General features: G+C 44.9%; 3 protein-coding genes across 5 annotated transcripts in view; all 3 read left to right on the forward strand.

The window, feature by feature from the left end:
• Positions 1 to 3,566, forward strand: part of znf532 (zinc finger protein 532) — a 38,171-nt gene extending 34,605 nt beyond the window's left edge. For all 3 annotated transcript variants that reach the window (XM_036936842.1, XM_036936844.1, XM_036936843.1), the window contains 2 exons: positions 219 to 360; positions 1,533 to 3,566. In XM_036936842.1, the coding sequence (XP_036792737.1) occupies positions 219 to 360; positions 1,533 to 2,030 (640 nt within the window). In that variant the 3' untranslated portion in view covers positions 2,031 to 3,566. The remainder of the gene's footprint in view (positions 1 to 218; positions 361 to 1,532) is intronic.
• Positions 3,567 to 4,370: 804 nt separating this feature from the next.
• On the forward strand, positions 4,371 to 13,093 carry oacyl (O-acyltransferase like). Its single transcript, XM_036936846.1, has 5 exons — positions 4,371 to 5,758; positions 6,946 to 7,079; positions 7,244 to 7,322; positions 7,447 to 7,582; positions 12,781 to 13,093. The coding sequence occupies exons 1-5, from the start codon at positions 5,602 to 5,604 to the stop codon at positions 13,073 to 13,075; spliced, it is 801 nt and encodes a 266-aa protein (XP_036792741.1). The 5' UTR covers positions 4,371 to 5,601; the 3' UTR covers positions 13,076 to 13,093.
• Positions 13,094 to 13,285: 192 nt separating this feature from the next.
• LOC110536930 (O-acyltransferase like protein) lies at positions 13,286 to 22,317 on the forward strand. The gene is made up of 10 exons (XM_036936845.1): positions 13,286 to 13,484; positions 14,181 to 14,283; positions 14,611 to 14,712; positions 14,898 to 15,063; positions 16,740 to 16,819; positions 16,906 to 17,016; positions 18,497 to 18,620; positions 18,960 to 19,146; positions 21,269 to 21,411; positions 21,665 to 22,317. The coding sequence occupies exons 1-10, from the start codon at positions 13,319 to 13,321 to the stop codon at positions 21,767 to 21,769; spliced, it is 1,287 nt and encodes a 428-aa protein (XP_036792740.1). The 5' UTR covers positions 13,286 to 13,318; the 3' UTR covers positions 21,770 to 22,317.
• Positions 22,318 to 26,724: the final 4,407 nt, after the last annotated feature.

The raw sequence follows: 26,724 nt of genomic DNA on the forward strand, positions 1-26,724 counted from the left end.
TAATGCTGGATTGGATCACATTTTTGGGTTCGGTTATTGTGGCGTTTGCTGCTAGAATATATGAGTTTAACCTACATTGTAGATGCACAACTATTCAGTCTACTCAGATTCAACAGGGCAACAAATTCCTGTGATGACCATGTTAGCATTTAATGTGTCAAATGTGTATGGCCTCTTCTTTAAGAACTCTCTCTCTCTCTGTCTGTATGACTCCACAGTCACTGTCCAGACCCCAACCGTACGTTCACTAAGCGTGTGATGCTGGACAAACACATCCAGCTGATGCATGGTGGCATTAAAGATGCTGAGGGGAAGATGGCGCCAGACCCAGCTCACACAGAGGACAGCCCTCCTGACAAGGTATAGTAACTGACCAATCAGCTGCACCCACCCACCCTCCTGACAAGGTACAGTAACTGACCAATCAGCTGCACCCACCCTCCTGACAAGGTACAATAACTGACCAATGAGCTGCACCCGCCCTCCTGACAAGGTACAGTAACTGACCAATCAGCTGCACCCACCCTCCTGACAAGGTACAGTAACTGACCAATCAGCTGCACCCACCCTCCTGACAAGGTACAATAACTAACCAATGAGCTGCACCCGCCCTCCTGACAAGGTACAGTAACTGACCAATCAGCTGCACCCACCCACCCTCCTGACAAGGTACAGTAACTGACCAATCAGCTGCACCCACCCTCCTGACAAGGTACAATAACTAACCAATGAGCTGCACCCGCCCTCCTGACAAGGTACAGTAACTGACCAATCAGCTGCACCCACCCACCCTCCTGACAAGGTACAGTAACTGACCAATCAGCTGCACCCACCCTCCTGACAAGGTACAATAACTAACCAATGAGCTGCACCCGCCCTCCTGACAAGGTACAGTAACTGACCAATCAGCTGCACCCACCCTCCTGACAAGGTACAATAACTGACCAATGAGCTGCACCCGCCCTCCTGACAAGGCACAGTAACTGACCAATGAGCTGCACCCACCCTCCTGACAAGGCACAGTAACTGACCAATCAGCTGCACCAACCCTCCTGACAAGGCACAGTAACTGACCAATCAGCTGCACCCACCCTCCTGACAAGGTACAATAACTGACCAATGAGCTGCACCGCCCTCCTGACAAGGCACAGTAACTGACCAATCAGCTGCACCCACCCTCCTGACAAGGCACAGTAACTGACCAATCAGCTGCACCCACCCTCCTGACAAGGCACAGTAACTGACCAATCAGCTGCACCCACTGATCCATAGTTTGTGCTGTTCCTCTCCCTGATACTGTGACCAGGATTCAAAGAAACCCAGATTAACTGCTTGTGCACTGCCATTGATTTTTAAAGGTGATTTGTGCTTGAGCCAACATCTATGGCATTTAAAACAAACGTGATCTCTGTGAACATGAGGGAATTTGCCTCTAAAAATCACGGCAATGCAAAGATTGTTTATCTGTGTTGGATTGAATGGAAATCTGTACATGCAGCAACCCTCATGTCCCTATTTCGCCCCCCCTGCAGGCCCTCAGCCCCAAGAGGAAGCAGCAGGATGACGAGGGGCCTCCCGGTTCTCGCTCCAGGGGCTCCACACCCACCCAGCCCCTAAAGAAGCTCAAGGTTAACGTGTTCAAGGTCCACAAGTGTGCCGTGTGCAGCTTCACCACCGAGGACCTCGTCACCTTCCACGACCACATTCCGCAGCACAAGTCTGACAGATCCTCCTTCCAGTGCAGGGAGTGTGGTCTGTGCTACACTTCTCCCCGCTCCCTGGCCCGACATCTTTTCATTATCCACAAGCAGAAGGAGCCGCGGGAGCTGGCCAGACGGAATGGAACCGTCGCTGCCGATGAGAACCAGAGAGAGAACCAGTTGGGTTCCGGCCTGGACGACGGGACCCCTGAAACCAAATGTAAAGTGTGTGACAAGATGTTTGAGACAGAGGGGAGTTTGAACACACACATGAGGACACATGGCATGGCCTTTATCAGGTCTAAGAGATTGAACGCAACAGAGAAATAGAGATGGAGCGGCCTCGTCGGGACACTATTGTTGAAGCATAGTGGCATCTACCAGAATGTTGTCTCTGACCAAATTTGCCTCAGAATATTGCGTTGTAAATGCTAGAGTAGGAATAAGACATTCTCCATTGACTCGTCTACCCACATATATTAAATATACAGTATATACACAATATATATGCACATTTCTAATGTGTTTTAAAATATGTAATATATTTAAAGTATGTGTATTTAAATCAATCTATGAGAACATTTTGTACACTTTACGATATAGATGTTTCTATGGATGTTGGATAGATCTTTTGTAGGAAAATGTTTATTTTGAAAAGGTTTCAATTGTTGTCTTCTCACTAGTATGGGAAAGTGTTAGGTACTGTATACATGTTTATGTTATGGGAGATGACTTCTCAACTTTTGGCAGTGTTACGTTTTATAACTGCTGCTAACGTCCATGGAATGTCTGAAGAAACTAGCCTGGTCCCAGATCTGTTTGTGCTGTCCCGTCAACTCCTATGGCTATTGCCTAGGCAGTACAAACAGATCTGGGGTCAGCTTATAAAGAAACACTTTTATCTCTGCATGACTTTGTCATCCTCACAGGGTTTGGGTCAATTCTGTTTCAATTCTGTCAATTCAAGTCAGTTCTAGAATTGACTGATATAGAATGGATTTGACCCTAACTCTGCTCTTATTGTCAGGACAATCAGTCCAGACTCCAGACTAGACCACATGAGAGTAGCCTGTCTATTTCACACCTCTATTCCGTCAGTCTATGGGCCAATTCGTTCTGTTCTTTGTTTAAAGAAACCGGAGACATTTTGTTTCAGAATGTCTCGGAATGTTTGTCTTTTCAATTTCCTTATTCTCTGGCAGCTCAGTTTTGATATTAATTGAGTTATGATGATAGCAACGTGTCTTTCTTTGCATGTACACACAGATACAGTATATAGCCTTCTGCCTTTCAATTGACCATACTGTATATCAGCCTTTTCATTTGGCCAAATTAACAAGATTACACTGGCTAATAGTTATGATTCTGGATTTCCTGAACACCAAGTGTACCATTTGGAAGGTTGTAGGATGCCAATGCATTTCTCTGATCATAGTTCAGAGTGTAAATGAACCAATTAAATAGAAAAAAACTTGCCTTCGCATTAAACAATGTCAATGTGAATGTGAGACTGGAATTGAAACCCATTTCCTCATTTCAGTGTCTTTACATTTCAAGATGTGTTTTACATTTGAAAAGAGAAAATTAATTGTACTAGAAAACGATCACGATTCTGTACATTTTTATTTCCATGTTTTTTTTTTGTCATGTATGTATTTCATAAAAGGACACATTGTTTTTGGAAGTAACTTTTTTATTCTCTGAAAATGACATATGAATCTATTTGTGTAGAGCTCAACGTGCATGAGAGAAGCTGTCAATGGTTCTTATTTGTTTCTTAGAATGTGTCTTGCTGCTTGTTCGCTAGAGATGTCGGATGTTTGTGTAGAAGCAGTTCTTGATGTCAATAATAAATTCTGAATTCTGCCCCTGATGTCTACTGCACATGATCAGGCATCAGTCCCTCCTTGGGAAATACTCTCTCTACTGCCATCTAATCTCAATGCTGAGATAAACCACTATATGATACAGTGATGAGCTTTCTTCCACCATATAGTATTTTACCCATCAAGTCTGTTGCTGTCAGTGCAGATGAAGGGGAGGGGAGGACGGATGTTTAAGCAATTAGAACAGCCGACTGAGTCTTCTCTTCCCTGCTACAGACTCTCTCCTTTCTCTTCCCTGCTACAGACTGTCTTTCCTTTCTCTTCTCTACTACAGACTGTCTCTCCTTTCTCTTCCCTGCTACAGACTGTCTCTCCTTTCTCTTCCCTACTACAGACTGTCTCTCCTTTCTCTTCCCTGCTACAGACTGTCTCTCCTTTCTCTTCCCTACTACAGACTCTCTCCTTTCTCTTCCCTGCTACAGACTGTCTCTCCTTTCTCTTCCCTGCTACATACTGTCTCTCCTTTCTCTTCCCTACTACAGACTGTCTCTCCTTTCTCTTCCCTGCTACAGACTGTCTCTCCTTTCTCTTCCCTGCTACTGTCTCTCCTTTCTCTTCCCTGCTAGACTGTCTCTCCTTTCTCTTCCCTACTACAGATTATCTCTCCTTTCTCTTCCCTGCGACACACTGTCTCTCCTTTCTCTTCCCTGCTACTGTCTCTCCTTTCTCTTCCCTGCTACAAACTCTCTCCTTTCTCTTCTCTGCTACAGACTGTCTCTCCTTTCTCTTCCCTGCTACAAACTCTCTCCTTTCTCTTCCCTGCTACAGACTGTCTCTCCTTTCTCTTCCCTGCTACAGACTGTCTCTCCTTTCTCTTCCCTGCTACAGACTGTCTCTCCTTTCTCTTCCCTGCTACAGACGGTCTCTCCTTTCTCTTCCCTGCTACAGACTCTCTACTTTCTCTTCCCTGCTACAGACTCTCTCCTTTCTCTTCCCTGCTAGACTGTCTCTCCTTTCTCTTCCCTGGTACAGACTGTCTCTCCTTTCTCTTCCCTGCTACAAACTCTCTCCTTTCTCTTCCCTGCTACAGACTGTCTCTCCTTTCTCTTCCCTGCTACAGACTGTCTCTCCTTTCTCTTCCCTGCTACAGACTGTCTCTCCTTTCTCTTCCCTGCTACAGACTCTCTACTTTATCTTCCCTGCTACAGACTGTCTCTCCTTTCTCTTCCCTGCTACAGACTCTCTACTTTCTCTTCCCTGCTACAGACTGTCTCTCCTTTCTCTTCCCTGATACAGACTGTCTCTCCTTTCTCTTCCCTGCTACAGACTGTCTCTCCTTTCTCTTCCCTGCTACAGATTGTCTCTCCTTTCTCTTCCCTGCTACAGACTCTCTCCTTTCTCTTCCCTGCTACAGACTGTCTCTCCTTTCTCTTCCCTGCTACAGACTGTCTCTCCCTTGTCTTCTCTGCTATGGTCTCTTTCTCTCCTCTCTCTTTGCTTCAAGGCTGTATGGTGTACGTTAATCCCATCCAAGGGTGTCATTAGGACACGCAGCGATACATGTGTTGACGTCAAGCAAGCAGTTTACAGACTTCTTAACTGCCAATTACATCCATGTTATGAGTCACATTTGACCTTCAACACACATGATGTACTAATTTCCTGTCCAAAATGCATAGTTGGTCTTCATGGGATTTGAATTTCAATTAGATTGGATTAGACTGACAACTTAGTGACACCGTAACATTTGAATTCAAGCCTGTATGGCCTCACTAATCAATCAATATTATGAGAGAAGATCGTTATTGCTACATGAATGAACGTTTGAATGAATGATAATTGTGATGAAAGAACCATTACATGTACCTGTTGGATCAAAAGCCATTGACAGCTGGTTTAGAGTGCCAGGGGACTGGTCACTCACATCCATGTGTGAAGCCACCAATTACCACACTGATTGGTCAAGCTACAGATTACCTAACAGGAAGTCATCATCACTTCCACTGTGACCATGTGACTCTTAACATTATTTAAAGGTCCTAGTCACGAAATGGAAGGATGCTATCCTCCCCAAGATGGTGCTACTGTGGAGGGCTTGTTGTTTGGTCCACTGCTTAACGTTGTGTTCTTTAGCAGTATATTCCATGAATGTCTCTGAGAAATGCACGCAGGACACCAGGACTTTTCTCTCAGAGCTAAACAAGGACCTGCCCAGTGAATATGCTGCTTTAAGTGAGTACTTGACCTCTATTTTAAAAAAATATATATGTTTAAATTAAATTCTTATTGTTGACATGTGGGGCGGCAGGAAGCCTAGTGGTTAGAGTGTAGAGGCGGCAGGAAGCCTAGTGGTTAGAGTGTAGAGGCGGCAGGTAGCCTAGTGGTTAGAGTGTAGAGGCGGCAGGAAGCCTAGTGGTTAGAGTGTAGAGGCGGCAGGAAGCCTAGTGGTTAGAGTGTAGAGGCGGCAGGAAGCCTAGTGGTTAGAGTGTAGAGCCGGCAGGAAGCCTAGTGGTTAGAGTGTGGAGGCGGCAGGAAGCCTAGTGGTTAGAGTGTAGAGGTGGCAGGTAGCCTAGTGGTTAGTGTGGAGGCGGCAGGTAGCCTAGTGGTTAGTGTGGAGGCGGCAGGAAGCCTAGTGGTTAGAGTGTGGAGGCGGCAGGAAGCCTAGTGGTTAGAGTGTAGAGGTGGCAGGTAGCCTAGTGGTTAGTGTGGAGGCGGCAGGTAGCCTAGTGGTTAGTGTGGAGGCGGCAGGAAGCCTAGTGGTTAGAGTGTGGAGGCGGCAGGAAGCCTAGTGGTTAGAGTGTGGAGCCGGCAGGTAGCCTAGTGGTTAGAGTGTAGAGCCGGCAGGAAGCCTAGTGGTTAGAGTGTAGAGCCGGCAGGAAGCCTAGTGGTTAGAGTGTTGGGCCAGTAACCGAAAGGTTGCTGGATCAAATTCTGAGCTGACAAGGTAAAAATCTGTTGTTCTTCCCCTGAACAATGCAGTTAACCCACTATTCCCTGGTAGGCCGTCATTGTAAATAACAATTTGTTCTTAACTGACTTAAATAAAGGTTACATTTAAAATAAAATGTGATTGAAGAAAGATAGGACTGACTATTTTCTATGTTTTCACTTGTCTGAAGTTTAACAGGGGGCTTAATAGGATCCTTCTCAGATTTCTCTGTAATTCTCAGGGTCTGGTTACTTACAACAAATATTTTTGGGGCAAACCTTTTTTAATGTTAATTAAATTAATAGTTATTTATTTCTATAACAACATGTATTGTCAGAGACATGACTGCATTAGTTTTAAAACAACATGTATTCTCAGAGACATGACTGCATTAGTTTTAAAACAACATTTCCAAAACATTTTAAAAGATATCTCATAGCTTAGCGTAGCAATCACTCATTGATTATGTGTATGTTTTGTGTCCATCTAGTGTATGATGCCTTTGGGAAGATGGGTAGTGATGTGTTGGGGGGCAACGTGAACAGGCCTGGGTCTCTCCAGGAGTGTCTGTCTGTCCAGGGACCCTCCTTTACTGGGCAGTACTGCCAGGTCTTCCTCAAACAAGTGAGGAAATAAACCCTTCTTTTTATATATATATAGTCACACTGCTACAACTCTCTACTGTAGTATTTAATTATATCATATGTTATTGTATTCTATTTGATTCTAACTACAGTATGTACCTTCAGATAAATGAATTACGGTACTATAATGTTGTTCTGACACAGGACCCAATCCAGTACTTTGTTGGAATATGTGTTCCTGATTCCTGTGTGGAAGAAGAGGTTCAGACACTAGTTGTTTACGGTCAGTAGCTTTGTCTGCAATAGCATTAATAAAATTTATAATTGTCCATAAAGCATTTATAAACAGTTATAAGGATGCATTATGTTGTTATTATGACTGGCACCCATTGTGTCTGTGTCCCCAGAGACCTTCCAGCAGGCCAGGACCTCCCTGATCCCTCCAGTACCGTCCACCCTACTGGCCCAGTCCACTCAGGGCCTGTTCATGACCCAGTGTCTGTCTCGTACTGGTGCTCCAGACCTGTCTGCTGTCACCTGCCTGTGAGTACAGTTCACCCTAACCACTGACTCCTAACCCTGCCACTGACCCCTAACCCTGCCACTGAGCCCTGTGTCTAACTCATACTGGGGCTCCAGACCTGTCTGTTGTGAGTACAGTTCACCCTAACCACTGACCCCTAACCCTGCCACTGACCCCTGTGTCTAACTCATACTGGTGCTCCAGACCTGTCTGTTGTGAGTACAGTTCACCCTAACCACTGACCCCTAACCCTGCCACTGACCCCTGTGTCTAACTCATACTGGGGCTCCAGACCTGTCTGCTGTCGCCTGCCTGTGAGTACAGTTCACCCTAGCCACTGACCCCTGTGTCTAACTCATACGGGGGCTCCAGACCTGTCTGTTGTGAGTACAGTTCACCCTAACCACTGACCCCTAACCCTGCCACTGACCCCTGTGTCTAACTCATACTGGGGCTCCAGACCTGTCTGTTGTGAGTACAGTTCACCCTAACCACTGACCCCTAACCCTGCCACTGACCCCTGTGTCTAACTCATACTGGGGCTCCAGACCTATCTGTTGTGAGTACAGTTCACCCTAACCACTGACCCCTAACCCTGCCACTGACCCCTGTGTCTAACTCATACTGGGGCTCCAGACCTGTCTGTTGTCGTGACTTTACTTTCATTAATCTGATGACTGTTATTTATTCAATCCACTAACTATGTTTAATTGTTACCCGATTAAATTAATAATGTAACAATTAACTCATTAGGATTTGGGGCACCACCGAATAAGCTGTTTAACGAGTTACCATCTCTCAAATTAAACTCCAGAAGATCTATAAATTACATATTGATAACAGTCATTTATTAATCATTACCTCATATCGGTCTCATAATCTGAACGATCGCAAACTTCTTGGATCTGCAAAAACCCCAGCTTTACTGATCATTCCGTACCACACAAATTGGTGTAACTATTTATTTACTAGCTAACTAAATAATAATACAGAATAAACATACACACTTACATGAGACAAAGGTCCCTAGTGGACTGACAAGATATGACAGCTTGTTAAAACATAGATGGAGGGGAGAGAGAGAAAGAGAGAGAGAGAGATATGTATTTGGAAACTACCCTCAAAGTAATCCTAATACCTTGCACACCTTGAACCACCGCCTGTTTGCAGTAAGAAATCATTAATGTATTTATGTGTGAATGCCGTCGTTTGTCGTCTTGCTCTGGTGAAACCAACCTTTCTTGAAAAGGGTTATTTGTCTCTGTATTCACTCAGCTCACTTATAAGGCTCTGATTGTCCACCAGAGGTCACAATGTCCTTAATTTTAGTTGTCCGGTCACCAGTGGTGTCTTTGTTCAGAACTTGTTCTTAGCTGATGTGAATAGTCAGAAGTTAACCACTTTACATGCGCAGCTGCAGACCGGCAGTGTCCTGTGTGTTTATCTTCTTCATCTCGTGTTGAGGTTAATTTCTAACCATTTCAAACGTGTGGACCGCGGTCTCACGTCTTTCTGGTCTGATGTTAATTTCTCTTCCAAGCCTTTATGCACTCTGGTAAAAGGGAAATTCCATCATCCTGACACGATCTCTGAGCTCCCTTGGTGGCTAGGCTACTTACTGTTGCAAAGTATCATCAAAACTATGATCTCGTTAGAAAACGAAAACTGCATTCCTATCTTAACAAAAATATTTTCATCATTGTTCATGTCTCACCACCACAACATTTAAGATGAAAACCTGACATATACAACGTGTATACATTTCAGGTTACAGTATTTTCATTATACCATATGTATTAAAAAAAATGACATTTTTACCCAAACAGTTCGAACTACTAATTTTGAAAATTACTCTCTCCAGAAATAAGTCTCTCACTGTTGCCGCCTGCTACCGACCCCCCTCAGCTCCCAGCTGTGCCCTGGACACCATTTGTGAATTGATCGCCCCCCATCTAGCTTCAGAGTTTGTTCTGTTAGGTGACCTAAACTGGGATATGCTTAACACCCCGGCAGTCCTACAATCTAAGCTAGATGCCCTCAATCTCACTCAAATCATCAAGGAACCCACCAGGTACAACCCTAACTCTGTAAACAAGGGCACCCTCATTGACGTCATCCTGACCAACTGGCCCTCCAAATACACCTCCGCTGTCTACAACCAGGATCTCAGCGATCACTGCCTCATTGCCTGTATCCGCTACGGAGCCGCAGTCAAACGACCACCCCTTATCACTGTCAAACGCTCCCTAAAACACTTCTGTGAGCAGGCCTTTCTAATCGACCTGGCCCGGGTATCCTGGAAGGACATTGACCTCATCCCGTCAGTTGAGGATGCCTGGTCTTTCTTTAAAAGTAACTTCCTCACCATTTTAGATAAGCATGCTCCGTTCAAAAAATGCAGAACTAAGAACAGATATAGCCCCTGGTTCACTCCAGACCTGACTGCCCTCGACCAGCACAAAAACATCCTGTGGCGGACTGCACTAACATCGAATAGTCCCCGCGATATGCAACTGTTCAGGGAAGTCAGGAACCAATACACACAGTCAGTCAGGAAAGCTAAAGCCAACTTCTTCAGGCAGAAGTTTGCATCCTGTAGCTCCAACTCCAAAAAGTTCTGGGACACTGTGAAGTCCATGGAGAACAAGAGCACCTCCTCCCAGCTGCCCACTGCACTGAGGCTAGGTAACACGGTCACCACCGATAAATCCATGATTATCGAAGACTTCAACAAGCATTTCTCAACGGCTGGCCATGCCTTCCGCCTGGCTACTCCAACCTCGGCCAACAGCCCCCCCCCCCCCCCCCCCCCCCGCAGCTACTCGCCCAAGCCTCTCCAGGTTCTCCTTTACCCAAATCCAGATAGCAGATGTTCTGAAAGAGCTGCAAAACCTGGACCCGTACAAATCAGCTGGGCTTGACAATCTGGACCCTCTATTCCTGAAACTATCCGCCACCATTGTCGCAACCCCTATTACCAGCCTGTTCAACCTCTCTTTCATATCGTCTGAGATCCCCAAGGATTGGAAAGCTGCCGCAGTCATCCCCCTCTTCAAAGGGGGCGACACCCTGGACCCAAACTGTTACAGACCTATATCCATCCTGCCCTGCCTATCTAAGGTCTTCGAAAGCCAAGTCAACAAACAGGTCACTGACCATCTTGAATCCCACCGTACCTTCTCCGCTGTGCAATCTGGTTTCCGAGCCGGTCACGGGTGTACCTCAGCCACGCTCAAGGTACTAAACGATATCATAACCGCCATTGATAAAAGACAGTACTGTGCAGCCGTCTTCATAGACCTTGCCAAGGCTTTCGACTCTGTCAATCACCGTATTCTTATCGGCAGACTCAGTAGCCTCGGTTTTTCGGATGACTGCCTTGCCTGGTTCACCAATTACTTTGCAGACAGAGTTCAGTGTGTCAAATCGGAGGGCATGCTGTCCGGTCCTCTGGCAGTCTCTATGGGGGTGCCACAGGGTTCAATTCTCGGGCCGACTCTTTTCTCTGTATATATCAATGATGTTTCTCATGCTGCGGGCGATTCCCTGATCCACCTCTACGCAGACGACACCATTCTATATACTTCTGGCCCGTCCTTGGACACTGTGCTATCTAACCTCCAAACGAGCTTCAATGCCATACAGCACTCCTTCCGTGGCCTCCAACTGCTCTTAAACGCCAGTAAAACCAAATGCATGCTTTTCAACCGTTCGCTGCCTGCACCCGCACGCCTGACCAGCATCACCACCCTGGATGGTTCCGACCTTGAATATGTGGACATCTATAAGTACCTAGGTGTCTGGCTAGACTCTAAACTCTCCTTCCAGACCCATATCAAACATCTCCAATCGAAAATCAAATCAAGAGTCGGCTTTCTATTCCGCAACAAAGCCTCCTTCACTCACGCCGCCAAACTTACCCTAGTAAAACTGACTATCCTACCGATCCTCGACTTCGGCGATGTCATCTACAAAATCGCTTCCAACACTCTACTCAGCAAACTGGATGCAGTTTATCACAGTGCCATCCGTTTTGTCACTAAAGCACCTTATACCACCCACCACTGCGACTTGTATGCTCTAGTCGGCTGGCCCTCGCTACATATTCGTCGCCAGACCCACTGGCTCCAGGTCATCTACAAGTCCATGCTAGGTAAAGCTCCGCCTTATCTCAGTTCACTGGTTACGATGGCAACACCCATCCGTAGCACGCGCTCCAGCAGGTGTATCTCACTGATCATCCCTAAAGCCAACACCTCATTTGGCCGCCTTTCGTTCCAGTTCTCTGCTGCCTGTGACTGGAACGAATTGCAAAAATCGCTGAAGTTGGAGACTTTTATCTCCCTCACCAACTTCAAACATCTGCTATCTGAGCAGCTAACCGATCGCTGCAGCTGTACATAGTCTATTGGTAAATAGCCCACCCATTTTCACCTACCTCATCCCCATACTGTTTTTATTTATTTATTTTTCTGCTCTTTTGCACACCAATATCTCTACCTGTACATAACCATCTGATCATTTATCACTCCAGTGTTAATCTGCATAATTGTAATTATTTGCCTACCTTCTCATGCCTTTTGCACACAATGTATATATAGACTCCCCTTTTTTCTACTGTGTTATTGACTTGTTAATTGTTTACTCCATGTGTAACTCTGTGTTGTCTGTTCACACTGCTATGCCTTATCTTGGCCAGGTCGCAGTTGCAAATGAGAACTTGTTCTCAACTAGCCTACCTGGTTAAATAAAGGTGTTCTCAACTAGCCTACCTGGTTAAATAAAGGTGTTCTCAACTAGCCTACCTGGTTAAATAAAGGTGAAATAAAAATAAAAAATAAAAAAAAACATCACAAAATAGATGTTACTTTTCTGGGTACAGAGAGAGTTCTGCTGCTTAAAATGTGAGATGTCACAAAAGCGGCACATCCCCCCCCCCCTCCCCTCTTCTGTGGGTGAGAGAGGGCCTGGTTATTCGTCAACCATGCCAAGCTGATCTGAGCCTTTGGATCCTCATGTGTAGTCATGACACTGTTGTCACCTGCCTGTACGTCATAACTCTAACCCCTACCATGTCGAATCTGCGTAGATGGAATACTTACAAAAATGATTTAATTCTGAGGATCTAACTAACATCCCCAGATAGTTAAAAAAAACTCAATCCAAAGTCCAAGAAAGTGATTTGGGATGTCTGACTCTGTCCCCATCTGTCCGTCAGGTTTGTGTGTTGTGCGTTGGTGGCCGTCCCCTTGACTGCAACCCTGTTCGTGGCCATAGTGAGATGGCAGAGAAACAGAGAGGTCGGCCCTGGAGTGGAGTCTTCTTCTCTGAAAACCAGGGACCCAAACCTCTACGGGACGCTGATGTCTAACGGCACGTCCAGTGTTAGAGCCAGTAACAACAGCTGCTCTGGACAACTGGACAGCCAGATGGAGCACTACACAGAGGAGGAAGTAGAGGAGGAGGAAGTGGAGGAGGAGGGGGGCAGTAAGAAGAGCAAGTACATGTTTTAGAATAGTCTGCACCGCAAACCTACAAACACACTGGACTACTGATGCTTTGTCTGGGATATATTATTCACATTTATTCATTACTGGAGCTCTTTATAGTTTCCTGAACTTTGATCTCAGAAAAAAATATGTTTTATTGCAGGTGAAAAAGTGTAATTGCATACATCAACAAAAAACACTTGATTTGGTGCATTCATTCCTAACTAACTAACTAACCCACACTCCTGCTGTCTGCCAACAGGTTGTATGTACTCGTGGCTCCAGACCTTCTCCTTCCAGGCCTGCAGCCAGGAGGTCCTCTCTACAGCTAGCCCAGGTGGAGGCTACTCCTCCCTGAATGGAATCCGCATCTTTAGCCTTCTATGGATAATCTGTGGACACACTGTCCAGCTCAGCGCCTGGAACAACCTAGGTATGTATCAGAGGAAATTCTCATTCTCTGTACTGTAGCGAATTCTTGTGAATGGCCACAGTGTAAAACGCCCCTTGCAGATCTCAAACCCACGTCTCCCAGTTTGTAGGCAGACCTGCCAACCACTGTTCCGATAAGGGTTAGCCCCTTTGGGATGGATGGTAACAGGCTTACCTAGGCAAGGTTCATTACACTGCTGTCTACCTTAGAACTTCAATTAACAGCCCGGACTTTTATTTGCTTCAATCAATGAACACAACTGCCGTTTATTAGAGACAGGCTTCAATTTGAACCCATTGTGCTTAAGGAAAAGCGCTCTAGGAATTTGTCATGCCAGCCTGCACTAGCAGCGGTCAGAGGCCCCACTGTCACTCACGGTGGCGTAGATCTAATTTGCTTTCACCCTGATCATCTTGCAGGACACCCGGAGTCGGCTTTTGCGGGAATATCCGAGTGGTGTCCATGGTAACCTCATAAACCATTTATTTAGATCCTCCGTGTATTTGAAACAGGCGTTTATTTACTGAAATATGTGCCGATGCCCAGCTTTTAAAAGGGACAGGCGGCTATTTCAGACTCAGCGTTTGATAGGATAGTATACCGTAAAAAATTATATCTATCTACAATACTTGATGAATGAATTGGATATTAATATCAGCTATTTACAGATACAGATATGCAATGAACTGATTACAGATAATGAAAAGAGATGGAAAGGGACAGTGGAGAAAAACCCTCTGCATGTGTTTGCCTTCAGTGGACCTGTTTATCTGGCTGTGGATACCTTTCTGCTCCTAGGGTGAGAACACAACCCAGTTCAACTCCACCCTTAGCACATTTTTTTTCTATCTAGAACCTTAAAGGTTCTTCGGCTGTCCCCATAGGAGAACATTTTGAAGAACACTTTTTGGTTCCAGGTGGAACCCTTTTGTGTTCCATGTAGAACCTTTTCTAAAGAGGGTTCTACATGGAAACCAAAATGGTTCTACCTGGAACCAAAAAGGATTCTCCTATGGGGAAAGATGAAGAACCCTTTTTTCTAAGAGTGTACTGCATATATGCATCCTTCCTTCCACATCTTCCTTGAAGTAATCACTGATCTGCACCTGTCTGGTCCGTGTCCCAGAGGTCTTTTGAGTGCAAGGTCCCTGCTGGGGTCCATTCAGAGAGCGGAGGACAAACTGAGTCCAGGTCTGGTGGCCAACTTCCTCTTCAAAAGGTTTAAAAGGTAACTCCATCAGTCATCAACTTTTATTTAACCAGGAGAGACCCTGAATGCTATGTGTAAGGGTGACCTGGATCACTGAAATCATTACAGTCTGTTTATAGAACCACAACACCAATCTGCTGTATGTTTTGTGCTCTTCTTTGCTGATCATTGTTGATTTGTTATTGTCCTGCCCTCCCTCCCAGAGTCCAGCCGCTGCACCTCTTCATCGTGTGTCTCGCTATCGGCCTCTTCTCCGTGGTCCAGAGAGGTGCATTCTGGTTCATCGCCGAGGATGAGATCATCAACTGTAAAAAGTACTGGTGGTCCAACCTGCTACTGGTCAACAACCTCTTCACCATCACTGACATAGTGAGAATGACCCCGACCCCTGACCCTAACCACTACACTAAACCTAACCCCTAACCTAACCACTACTCTAACACCTAACCTAACCTTAATCCTAACCCTAGTTTACTACTGGTCAACAACCTCTTCACCATCACTGACATAGTGAGAATGACCCTGACCCTAACCACTACACTAACCCTAACCCCTAACCTAACCACTACTCTAACACCTAACCTAACCTTAACCCTAACCCTAGCTTACTACTGGTCAACAACCTCTTCACCATCACTGACATAGTGAGAATGACCCCAACCCCTGACCCTAACCACTACACTAAACCTAACCCCTAACCTAACCACTACTCTAACACCTAACCTAACCTTAACCCTAACCCTAGCTTACCACTGGTCAACAACCTCTTCACCACCATTTGACATAGTGAGCCTTTTAGGTAACCTGTAACTGTCATTGCTTTAGCAGTAGTAGTACTACACTGAAATGTTTGGACTGGTAGTAGCCACTACAATACAATGCAACTTTATTAATCCCAGAGAGGCAATTCGTTCAAGGCTGACAGGGTGCTTCAGACAGGACAAATACACACAGACAGTGTAAAAACAATATGTAAAACAATATATTTTTTTAAAGATGACTGTTGGTTTTGACTGAGATAATGTAGAGGTAATCTGTCATTATCTATGACTGTTGGGTTTGGCTGAGATACTGTACAGGTCATCTGTCATTATCTATGACTGTTGGTTATGACTGAGATAATGCAGAGGTCATCTGTCATTATCTATGACTGTTGGGTTTGGCTGAGATACTGTACAGGTCATCTGTCATTATCTATGACTGTTGGTTATGACTGAGATAATGCAGAGGTCATCTGTCATTATCTATGACTGTTGGTTATGACTGAGATAATGCAGAGGTCATCTGTCATTATTTATGACTGTTGGTTATGACTGAGATAATGCAGAGGTCATCTGTCATTATCTATGACTGTTGGTTATGACTGAGATAATGCAGAGGGTCATCTGTCATTATTTATGACTGTTGGTTATGACTGAGATAATGCAGAGGTCATCTGTCATTATCTATGACTGTTGGTTATGACTGAGATAATGCAGAGGTCATCTGTCATTATCTGACTGTTGGGTTTGGCTGAGATACTGTACAGGTCATCTGTCATTATCTATGACTGTTGGTTATGACTGAGATAATTTAGAGGTCATCTGTCATTATTTATGACTGTTGGTTATGACTGAGATAATGCAGAGGTCATCTGTCATTATCTATGAGTGTTGGTTATGACTGAGATAATGCAGAGGTCATCTGTCATTATCTATGACTGTTGGTTATGACTGAGATAATGTAGAGGTCATCTGTCATTATTTATGACTGTTGGTTATGACTAAGATAATGCAGAGGTCATCTGTCATTATCTATGACTGTTGGTTATGACTGAGATAATGCAGAGGTCATCTGTCATTATTTATGACTGTTGGTTATGACTGAGATAATGCAGGGGTCATCTGTCATTATTTATGACTGTAGGTTATGACTGAGATAATGCAGAGGTCATCTGTCATTATCTATGACTGTTGGTTATGACTGAGATAATGCAGAGTTCATCTGTCATTATCTATGACTGTAGGTTATGACTGAGATAATGTAGAGGTCATCTGTCTCTACAGTGTGCTCCATGGACCTGGTATCTGTCCCTGGATTTCCAGTTCTATGCAACAACCCCCCTGCTCATCTACCTCTATAGGCTGTAAGTCATTCACAATGCAAAATGGCTATTCTAATGATCATTCTATTTCTTTCTCAATAAATGTTCTTCTCTCTGTTGTCTTTCAGGAACAAAGGAGTTCTGGTTGGTGTGGCTTCAGCTCTGCTGTTTCTGTCCAGTCTGACTAGCGCTGTTCTCACTGCCCTACTGCACCTCCCAGTTCACCAGCCTACCACACTGTAAGTTCACCAGACTACCACACTGTAAATTCACCAGACTACCACACTGTAAGTTCACCAGACTACCACACTGTAGATTACCCAGTCTACCATACTGTACGTTCACCAGCCTACCACACTGTACGTTCACCAGCCTACCACACTGTACGTTCACCAGCCTACCACATTGTAAGTTCACCAGACTACCACACTGTAAGTTACCCAGACTACCACACTGTAAGTTACCCAGCCTACCACACTGTATATTACCCAGTCTACCACACTGTAAATTACCCAGACTACCACACTGTAAATTACCTTGCCTACCACACTGTAAGTTACCCTGCCTACCACACTGTACGTTCACCAGCCTACCACACTGTACGTTCACCAGACTACCACACTGTAAGTTCACCAGACTACCACACTGTAAGTTCACCAGACTACCACACTGTAAGTTCACCAGACTACCACACTGTAAATTACCCAGACTACCACACTGTAAATTACCCAGACTACCACACTGTAAATTACCTTGCCTACCACACTGTAAGTTACCCTGCCTACCACACTGTACGTTCACCAGCCTACCACACTGTAAATTACCCAGACTACCACACTGTAAATTCACCAGACTACCACACTGTAAGTTCACCAGACTACCACACTGTAAATTACCCAGACTACCACACTGTAAATTACCCAGCCTACCACACTGTAAATTACCCAGCCTACCACACTGTAAATTACCCTGCCTACCACACTGTAAATTACCCTGCCTACCACACTGTAAGTTACCCAGACTACCACACTGTACGTTCAATCAGCCTACCACACTGTCAGTTACACAGACTACCACATTGTAAATTCACCAGAATACCACACTGTAAGTTCACCAGACTACCACACTGTAAATTACCCAGACTACCACACTGTATATTACCCAGTCTACCACACTGTAAATTACCCAGACTACCACACTGTAAATTACCCTGCCTACCACACTGTAAGTTACCCAGACTACCACACTGTACGTTCAATCAGCCTACCACACTGTCAGTTACACAGACTACCACATTGTAAGTTCACCAGAATACCACATTGTAAGTTCACCAGACTACCACATTGTAAGTTCACCAGAATACCACATTGTAAGTTCACCAGACTACCACATTGCAAATTACCCAGACTACCACATTGTAAGTTCACCAGAATACCACACTGTAAATTACCCAGAATACCACACTGTAAATTACCCAGAATACCACACTGTAAGATCAAGTGGTAACACTTTAACAATAATTAATCATTATAAAAGCACAATGAAGCTTTCATTGACCCATTGCAAGACCTACATAAATCATTAAAAAATGATTTGTAAGAAAATGTCATATTACATAAACTCAAACCAGATCAACTGTTACAGATCACCCACAATGTCCAGTATAATATGTATTCTGTTCCAACACTGCCATTATCGTTTATGTTGTATATGGTCCAGAAAATATGAAAACTACTTCCAGTATTACTACAATAAACCCTACACCAGATACGGGCCCTACCTGATCGGGATCCTGGCAGGGATAAGCATGACAACTAAGAAAGGCCACCTTTTAAAACATCAGGTAATAACATGAATTAACTGAATAACCTTTAACTGCTTATCACTCAGTTTAACTGCTTAACACTCAGTTACCTACCTTTAAAATTTTGTGAACAGGGTTTACCCTCCTTTTAATGCTATATAAGTGTTTTTTTTGCATTAAGGTTTACCTACCTGTTATTTTTAACACTACAGTCCTGTTTCGTTTCAATAACATCTCTCTCTCCTCTCCTCTCCTCTCCTCTCCTCTCCTCTCCTCTCCTCTCCTCTCCTCTCCTCTCCTCTCCTCTCCTCTCCTCTCCTCTCCTCTCCTCTCCTCTCCTGTGTCTGTGTCTGTGTCTGTGTCTGTGTAACAACTCAGTGGCAGGCTGCAGTAGGTTGGTTCTGCTGCCTGTCAGTCATGGCGATATTGGTAGGATTGGCCTATGTCCTCCGGGATGTCCCACCCCAGCCGTCCGCGCCTCACGCCCTCTACCAGGGGATCCATCGCTCCCTCTGGGCCCTGGCCGTGGCCTGGATCATACTGGCCTGTGAGGAGGGATATGGAGGTGAGACCTGAGCACTGACAACGCACCTACCACAAGTCCCAGACATACAGTACCTTGCGAAAGTATTCGGCCCCCTTGAACTTTGCGACCTTTTGCCACATTTCAGGCTTCAAAGAATCAACAACAAGTGGGACACAATCATGAAGTGGAACGACATTTATTGGATATTTCAAACTTTTTTAACAAATCTAAAACTGAAAAATTGGGCGTGCAAAATGATTCAGCCCCCTTAAGTTAATACTTTGTAGCGCCACCTTTTGCTGCGATTACAGCTGTAAGTCGCTTGGGGTATGTCTCTATCAGTTTTGCACATCGAGAGACTGAAATTTTTTCCCATTCCTCCTTGCAAAACAGCTCGAGCTCAGTGAGGTTGGATGGAGAGCATTTGTGAACAGCAGTTTTCAGTTCTTTCCACAGATGATCGATTGGATTCAGGTCTGGACTTTGACTTGGCCATTCTAACACCTGGATATGTTTATTTTTGAACCATTCCATTGTAGATTTTGCTTTATGTTTTGGATCATTGTCTTGTTGGAAGACAAATCTCTGTCCCAGTCTCAGGTCTTTTGCAGACTCCATCAGGTTTTCTTCCAGAATGGTCCTGTATTTGGCTCCATCCATCTTCCCATCAATTTGAACCATCTTCCCTGTCCCTGCTGAAGAAAAGCAGGCCCAAACCATGATGCTGCCACCACCATGTTTGACAGTGGGGATGGTGTGTTCAGGGTGATGAGCTGTGTTGCTTTTACGCCAAACATAACGTTTTGCATTGTTGCCAAAAAGTTCAATTTCAAGAGCACCTTCTTCCACATGTTTGGTGTGTCTCCCAGGTGGCTTGTGGCAAACTTTAAACGACACTTTTTATGGATATCTTTAGAGATGGCTTTCTTCTTGCCACTCTTCCATAAAGGCCAGATTTGTGCAATATACGACTGATTGTTGTCCTATGGACAGAGTCTCCCACCTCAGCTGTAGATCTCTGCAGTTCATCCAGAGTGATCATGGGCCTCTTGGCTGCATCTCTGATCAGTCTTCTCCTTGTATGAGCTGAAAGTTTAGAGGGACGGCCAGGTCTTGGTAGATTTGCAGTGGTCTGATACTCCTTCCATTTCAATATTATCGCTTGCACAGTGCTCCTTGGGATGTTTAAAGCTTGGGAAATCTTTTTGTATCCAAATCCGGCTTCAAACCTCTTCACAACAGTATCTCGGACCTGCCTGGTGTGTTCCTTGTTCTTCATGATGCTCTCTGCGCTTTTAACGGACCTCTGAGACTATCACAGTGCAGGTGCATTTATACAGAGACTTGATTACACACAGGTGGATTGTATTTATCATCATTAGTCATTTAGGTCAACATTGGATCATTCAGAGATCCTCACTGAACTTCTGGAGAGAGTTTGCTGCACTGAAAGTAAAGGGGCTGAATAATTTTGCACGCCCAATTTTTCAGTTTTTGATTTGTTAAAAAAGTTTGAAATATCCAATAAATGTCATTCCACTTCATGATTGTGTCCCACTTGTTGTTGATTCTTCACAAAAAAATACAGTTTTATATCTTTATGTTTGAAGCCTGAAATGTGGCAAAAGGTCGCAAAGTTCGAGGTGGCCGAATACTTTCGCAAGGCACTGTACTATTCTGAACAGATCTAAGGCTAGGAGTCTTTGCTGACCATTTGATCTGACCGGTAAAAATGATGGTCCCTAGTCGTTTTCTATGTAAGAGTCTTAGTTACATCCTTTAGCAAAGGATCAGAGTTTTTCCTCATGTGGTCAGGTAACATTCCTGCCCCTTAAAAAAACCCTGTCTTCAGTAACTACCCAGTCTCCAGTAACTACCCAGTCTCCAGTAACTACCCAGTCTCCAGTAACTAGCCAGTCTCCAGTAACTAGCCAGTCTCCAGTAACTAGCCAGTCTCCAGTAACTAGCCAGTCTCCAGTAACTAGCCAGTCTCCAGTAACTAGCCAGTCTCCAGTAACTAGCCAGTCTCCAGTAACTAGCCAGTCTCCAGTAACTAGCCAGTCTCCAGTAACTAGCCAGTCTCCAGTAACTAGCCAGTCTCCAGTAACTACCCAGTGTCTCTCTCACATGCTGTATATTCTGTCCCTCTCTCTCTCTCCAGGATTTGTTGATAACCTCCTGTCACTAAATCTGTGGGTTCCTCTGTCCAACATCAGCTTTGCCTGTTACCTGATCCATCCTGTTCTTATTATACTATACAACGGCAAACAGGAGACTCCTATACACTACACAGACATGAACTTTGTAAGTATTTCACACAGTAGTAACCTAGACCCAGATAAGTGTCTGCTGCGTAGCCAACTTCTTCCATGGTTGTTATCATGCCAAACATTTCTGGTATGGCAATGACTTGAGTTGGCAAGAAAGCACAAACAGATCTAGGACAGGCCTACTACTGTAGATCATAATAGCACATTATGCTTGAAGGAGATGCATCTTCCTGCTCTTCTGGAGATGATCACACTGTGTTATTTTCCTTTGTTTTCTTCCTCCTCAGTTCTATCTGTTCCTGGGTCACATGATTCTGACGGTGGTGATTGGCTATGTGCTGACCGTGTTGGTGGAAAAGCCCTACCTCTTCCTCAGGGGCAGTAAGACTTAAGGACATGACCCCCTCGACCCTCCTCCTTTAGGACATGACCCCTAGACCCGCCTCCTCTACAACATGACCCCTACACCCTCCTCCCTACGACATGACCCCTCCTCCCTACGACAGGACCCCTAGACCCTCCTCCTCTACAACACTCCTGTAGATCTGAAAGGATTGGATAGCTGTGAGCAGTATGGCCATAAATGAAAGGAATGATGTATGGGCTGATTTATAAAGATGACTGTATTCATTGTAAGATGGAAGATGTGCGGTGTAAATGATTGTATAATTTGCCATGTATAAAAACTGAAACATAAAGTCTGAACAGAGTGGTATGTTAGAATGTAATACTTTCTGTGGTTAGAATGTTTAACGCTGACTGTAGTATTGAGGTACAATGTTACTTGTGAAGCCAAGCAGTGTAAGAAGAGCTCTTCACTAGATACATAAACATACAAAGGCCATTTCCTCAAAAGTGAGTTTACAACTTGATCAACTTTCAAAGCAGAATTACTTTTCCATTGTTCCTCAAATGCTGTGTATGATAAACCATTTTGCTGGTAACCCAGTCTCTACTTTTATCCAATGTAAAAAAACACAATTTCAAATGTTGCTACATAGACTAAATCCAGGTGGTGGGTCACATATGTCACAGCAGTGGGTTATTAGGCAAGTGTTTGTGGGTCTCTCGTACACCATGGTCTTTACCACTGCATGACCACAACATCTAGCTTAGCCTTAGCCCAGTAACCCAAACATGTCACTGCCAATTGTTCAAAACACCCCCATCTAGTTAGGTATCAATGCACTCAAATAGTAAATATATTCCCTTGGTTTTGAAACTGGAGCCTCCTGATCCTGAATCCATCACTAAATAAACAAATATGATCCTAAAGCCACAGGGGCCAACAGGGAGAAACAGGGACCAACAGGGAGAAACAGGAACCAACAGGGAGAAACAGGAACCAACAGGGAGAAACAGGAACCAACAGGGAGAAACAGGAACCAACAGGGAGAAACAGGAACCAACAGGGAGAAACAGGGACCGACAGGGAGAAACAGGAACCAACAGGGAGAAACAGAGACCAACAGGGAGAAACGGGAACCAACAGGGAGAAACGGGAACCAACAGGGAGAAACGGGAACCAACAGGGAGAAACGGGAACCAACAGGGAGAAACGGGAACCAACAGGGAGAAACAGTAACCAACAGGGAGAAACAGGGGCCAACAGGGAGAAATGGGAAACAACAGGGAGAAACAGAGACCAACAGGGAGAAACGGGAACCAACAGGGAGAAACGGGGACCAACAGGGAGAAACGGGAACCAACAAGGAGAAACAGGAACCAAAAGGGAGAAACAGGGACCAACAGGGAGAAACAGGGACCAACAGGGAGAAACAGGGACCAACAGGGAGAAACAGGAACCAACAGGGAGAAACAGTAACCAACAGGGAGAAACGGAAACAACAGGGAGAAACAGGAACCAACAGGGAGAAACAGGAACCAACAGGGAGCAACAGGGAGAAACAGGAACCAACAGGGAGAAACAGGAACCAACAGGGATACACAGGAACCAACAGGGAGAAACAGGAACAAAACAGGGAGAAACAGGAACCAACAGGGAGAAACAGGAACCAACAGGGAGAAACAGGAACAATCAGGGAGACACAGAAACCAACAGGGAGAAACAGGAACCAACAGGGAGAAACAAGAACCAACAGGGAGAAACAGGGAGACACAGGAACCAACAGGGAGAAACAGGGACCAACAGGGAGAAACAGGGAGAAACAGGAACCAACAGGGAGAAACAGAGACCAACAGGGACCAACGGGGACAAACAGGAACCAACAGGGAGAAACAGGAACCAACAGGGAGAAACAGGGACCAACAGGGAGAAACAGGAACCAACAGGGAGAAACAGGAACCAACAGGGAGAAACAGGGGCCAGCAGGGAGAAACAGGAACCAACAGGGAGAAATGGGAACCAACAGGGAGAAACGGGAACCAACAGGGAGAAACAGGAACCAACAGGGAGAAACAGGAACCAACAGGGAGAAACAGGAACCAACAGGGAGAAACAGGAATCAAGAGGGAGAAACGGGAACCAACAGGGAGAAACAGGAACCAACAGGGAGAAACAGAGACCAACGGGGAGAAACAGAGACCAACAGGGAGAAACAGGAACCAACAGGGAGGAACAGGAACCAACAGGGAGAAACAGAGACCAACAGGAGAAACAGAGACCAACAGGGAGAAACAGGAACCAACAGGGAGAAACAGGAACCAACAGGGAGAAACAGAGACCAACAGAGAGAAACAGAGACCAACAGGGAGAAACAGGAACCAACAGGGAGAAACAGAGACCAACAGGGAGAAACAGGAACCAACAGGGAGGAACAGGAACCAACGGAAGGCAAAAAGGGCCCAGGTGGGTCCAACAGAGGCCAACAGGGGGAAACAGAGACCAACAGGGAGAAACAGGAACCAACAGGGAGAAACAGGAACCAGCAGGGAGGAACAGGAACCAACAGTGAGGAACAGGAACCAACAGGGAGGAACAGGAACCAACAGGGAGGAACAGGAACCAACGCGAGGCAAAAAGGGCCCAGGTGGGTCCAACAGAGGCCAACAGGGGGAAACAGGGTACAACAGTAACCAACAGGGAGAAACAGGGACCAACAGGGAGAAACAGGAACCAACAGGGAGAAACAGAGACCAACAGGGAGAAACAGGAACCAACAGGGAGGAACATGAACCAACGGGAGGCAAAAAGGGCCCAGGTGGGTCCAACAGAGGCCAACAGGGGGAAACAGGAGGAAACAGGGTGCCAACAGGAGGAAACAGGGGCCAACAGGGACCAACAATGGGAAACATGGGCCCATGTGGGGCCAACAGGAGCCAACAGGGACCAACATGGGCCAAGGCAGTGGATGCACTGATTGGTCATCTGATGGAGTGGGCCAGGAAAGGTGATAGCGGTGGTGATAGGAGGCTTTGCACCAAGGGCAAACTACCTGCCCTCCAGGACACCTACACCACCCGATGTTACAGGAAGGCCATAAAGATCATCAAGGACAACAACCACCCGAGCCACTGCCTGTTCACCCCGCTATCATCCAGAAGGCGAGGTCAGTACAGGTGCATCAAAGCAGGGACCGAGAGACTGAAAAACAGCGTCTATCTCAAGGCCATCAGACTGTTAAACAGCCACCACTAACATTGAGTGGCTGCTGCCAACACACTGACTCAACTCCAGCCACTTTAATGACGGGAATTGATGTCAAATATATCACTAGCCACTTTAAACAATGCTACTTAATATAATGTTTACATACCCTACAATACTCATCTCATATGTATATACTGTACTCGATACCATCTACTGCATCTTGCCTATGCCGTTCTGTACCATCACTCATTCATATATCTTTATGTACATATTCTTTATCCCTTTACACTTGTGTGTATAAGGTAGTAGTTTTGGTATTGTTAGGTTAAATTACTCGTTGGTTATTACTGCATTGTCGGAACTAGAAGCACAAGCGTTTCGCTACACTCGCATTAACATCTGCTAACCATGTGTATGTGACAAATACATTTGATTTGATTTGACTAGTCAGCTAGCTACGTGTGTCTCATGGAAACCAAGTCACTATAATCAACCACTTGCTGACACAAATTAATCATTTTCACACTTATGATTAATTTCACCTGATTAAAGCGGTCAGATTCTTAAGTATAATTACTATATAATTATCTCCATCCAATTTCAGAATGTAACTCTTTGAAAAGGTTAACGTCAGTGGCACACAGTAGGACCTAACCTACTGTAGTTCCAACTGAGGACCAAGACATGTTAAAGTGAAGAATGGGTCCCTCTAGAGGTCAGTTTGAGGAATGACAGGCAACTCTATGAAGTCTGTGTGTCAGTAGGCTACCTGAGTATGTGAAGATCCAGACCACTAGACATGGCAGAAAGAGAGTGGATAAAGAGAGAGAGTAGCAGAGAGAGAGAGAGAGAGAGAGAGTGGCAAAGAGAGAGTGGGGAGGGTGAAATGGGTGAAATTCCATAGTGTGCCATCACAGCAGCAAGATTTGTGACCTGTTGCCACAAGAAAAGGGCAACCAGCGAAGAACACACACCATTGTAAATACAACCCATATTTATGCTTATTTATTTTATCTTGTGTCCTTTTACCATTTGTACATTGTTAAAACACTGTATATATATATATAATATGACATTTGTAATGTCTTTACTGTTTTGAAACCTCTGTATGTGTAATGTTTGCTGTTAATTTTTGTTGTTTTTCACTTTATATATTCACTTTGTATGTTGTCTACCTCACTTGCTTTGGCAATGTTAACACATGTTTCCCATGCCAATAAAGCCCTTGAATTGAATTGAATTGAAATTGAATTGAATTGAATTGAGAGAGAGAGAGGTAAAGAGAGAGAGATAAAGAGAGAGAGAGAGAGAGAGAGAAAGAGAGGGGTAAAAAGAGAGAGAGAGAGAGGTAAAGAGAGAGAGGTAAAGAGAGAGAGATGAAGAGAGAGAGAGAGAGAGAGAGAGAGAGAGAGGTAAAGAGAGAGAGGTAAAGAGAGAGATAAAGAGAGAGAGAGAGAGGTAAAAAGAGAGAGAGAAGTAAAGAGAGAGAGAGAGGGAAAGAGAGAGAGAGAGAGAGAGAGGTAAAGAGAGAGAGAGTGGTAAAGAGAGAGAGAGAGGTAGAGAGAGACAGGTAAAGAGAGAGAGAGAGGTAAAGAGAGAGAGAGTGAGAGAGAGGTAAAGAAAGAGAGAGACATGGTAAAGAGAGAGAGAGGTAAAAAGAGAGAGAGAGGTAAGAGAGAGACATGGTAAAGAGAGAGAGAGGTAAAGAGAGAGAGAGAGAGGTAATAGAGAGAGAGGTAAAGAGAGAGAGAGAGGTAATAGAGAGAGAGAGGTAATAGAGAGAGAGGTAAAGAGAGA

This window comes from Oncorhynchus mykiss, chromosome 12 (assembly GCF_013265735.2).
Source record: "Oncorhynchus mykiss isolate Arlee chromosome 12, USDA_OmykA_1.1, whole genome shotgun sequence".
Lineage (NCBI taxonomy): Eukaryota > Metazoa > Chordata > Actinopteri > Salmoniformes > Salmonidae > Oncorhynchus > Oncorhynchus mykiss.

Bases quoted from the DNA above. Each gene is read 5' to 3' on its own strand.
- oacyl (XM_036936846.1), top strand. From the start codon at position 5,602: ATGGTGCTACTGTGGAGGGCTTGTTGTTTGGTCCACTGCTTAACGTTG. The intron at 5,759-6,945 runs GTGAGTACTTGA...GTGTCCATCTAG, and splicing joins CAGTGAATATGCTGCTTTAA to TGTATGATGCCTTTGGGAAG. The intron at 7,080-7,243 runs GTGAGGAAATAA...GTTCTGACACAG, and splicing joins GCCAGGTCTTCCTCAAACAA to GACCCAATCCAGTACTTTGT.
- LOC110536930 (XM_036936845.1), top strand. From the start codon at position 13,319: ATGTACTCGTGGCTCCAGACCTTCTCCTTCCAGGCCTGCAGCCAGGAG. The intron at 14,713-14,897 runs GTAACTCCATCA...CCTCCCTCCCAG, and splicing joins CTCTTCAAAAGGTTTAAAAG to AGTCCAGCCGCTGCACCTCT. The intron at 21,412-21,664 runs GTAAGTATTTCA...CTTCCTCCTCAG, and splicing joins ACTACACAGACATGAACTTT to TTCTATCTGTTCCTGGGTCA.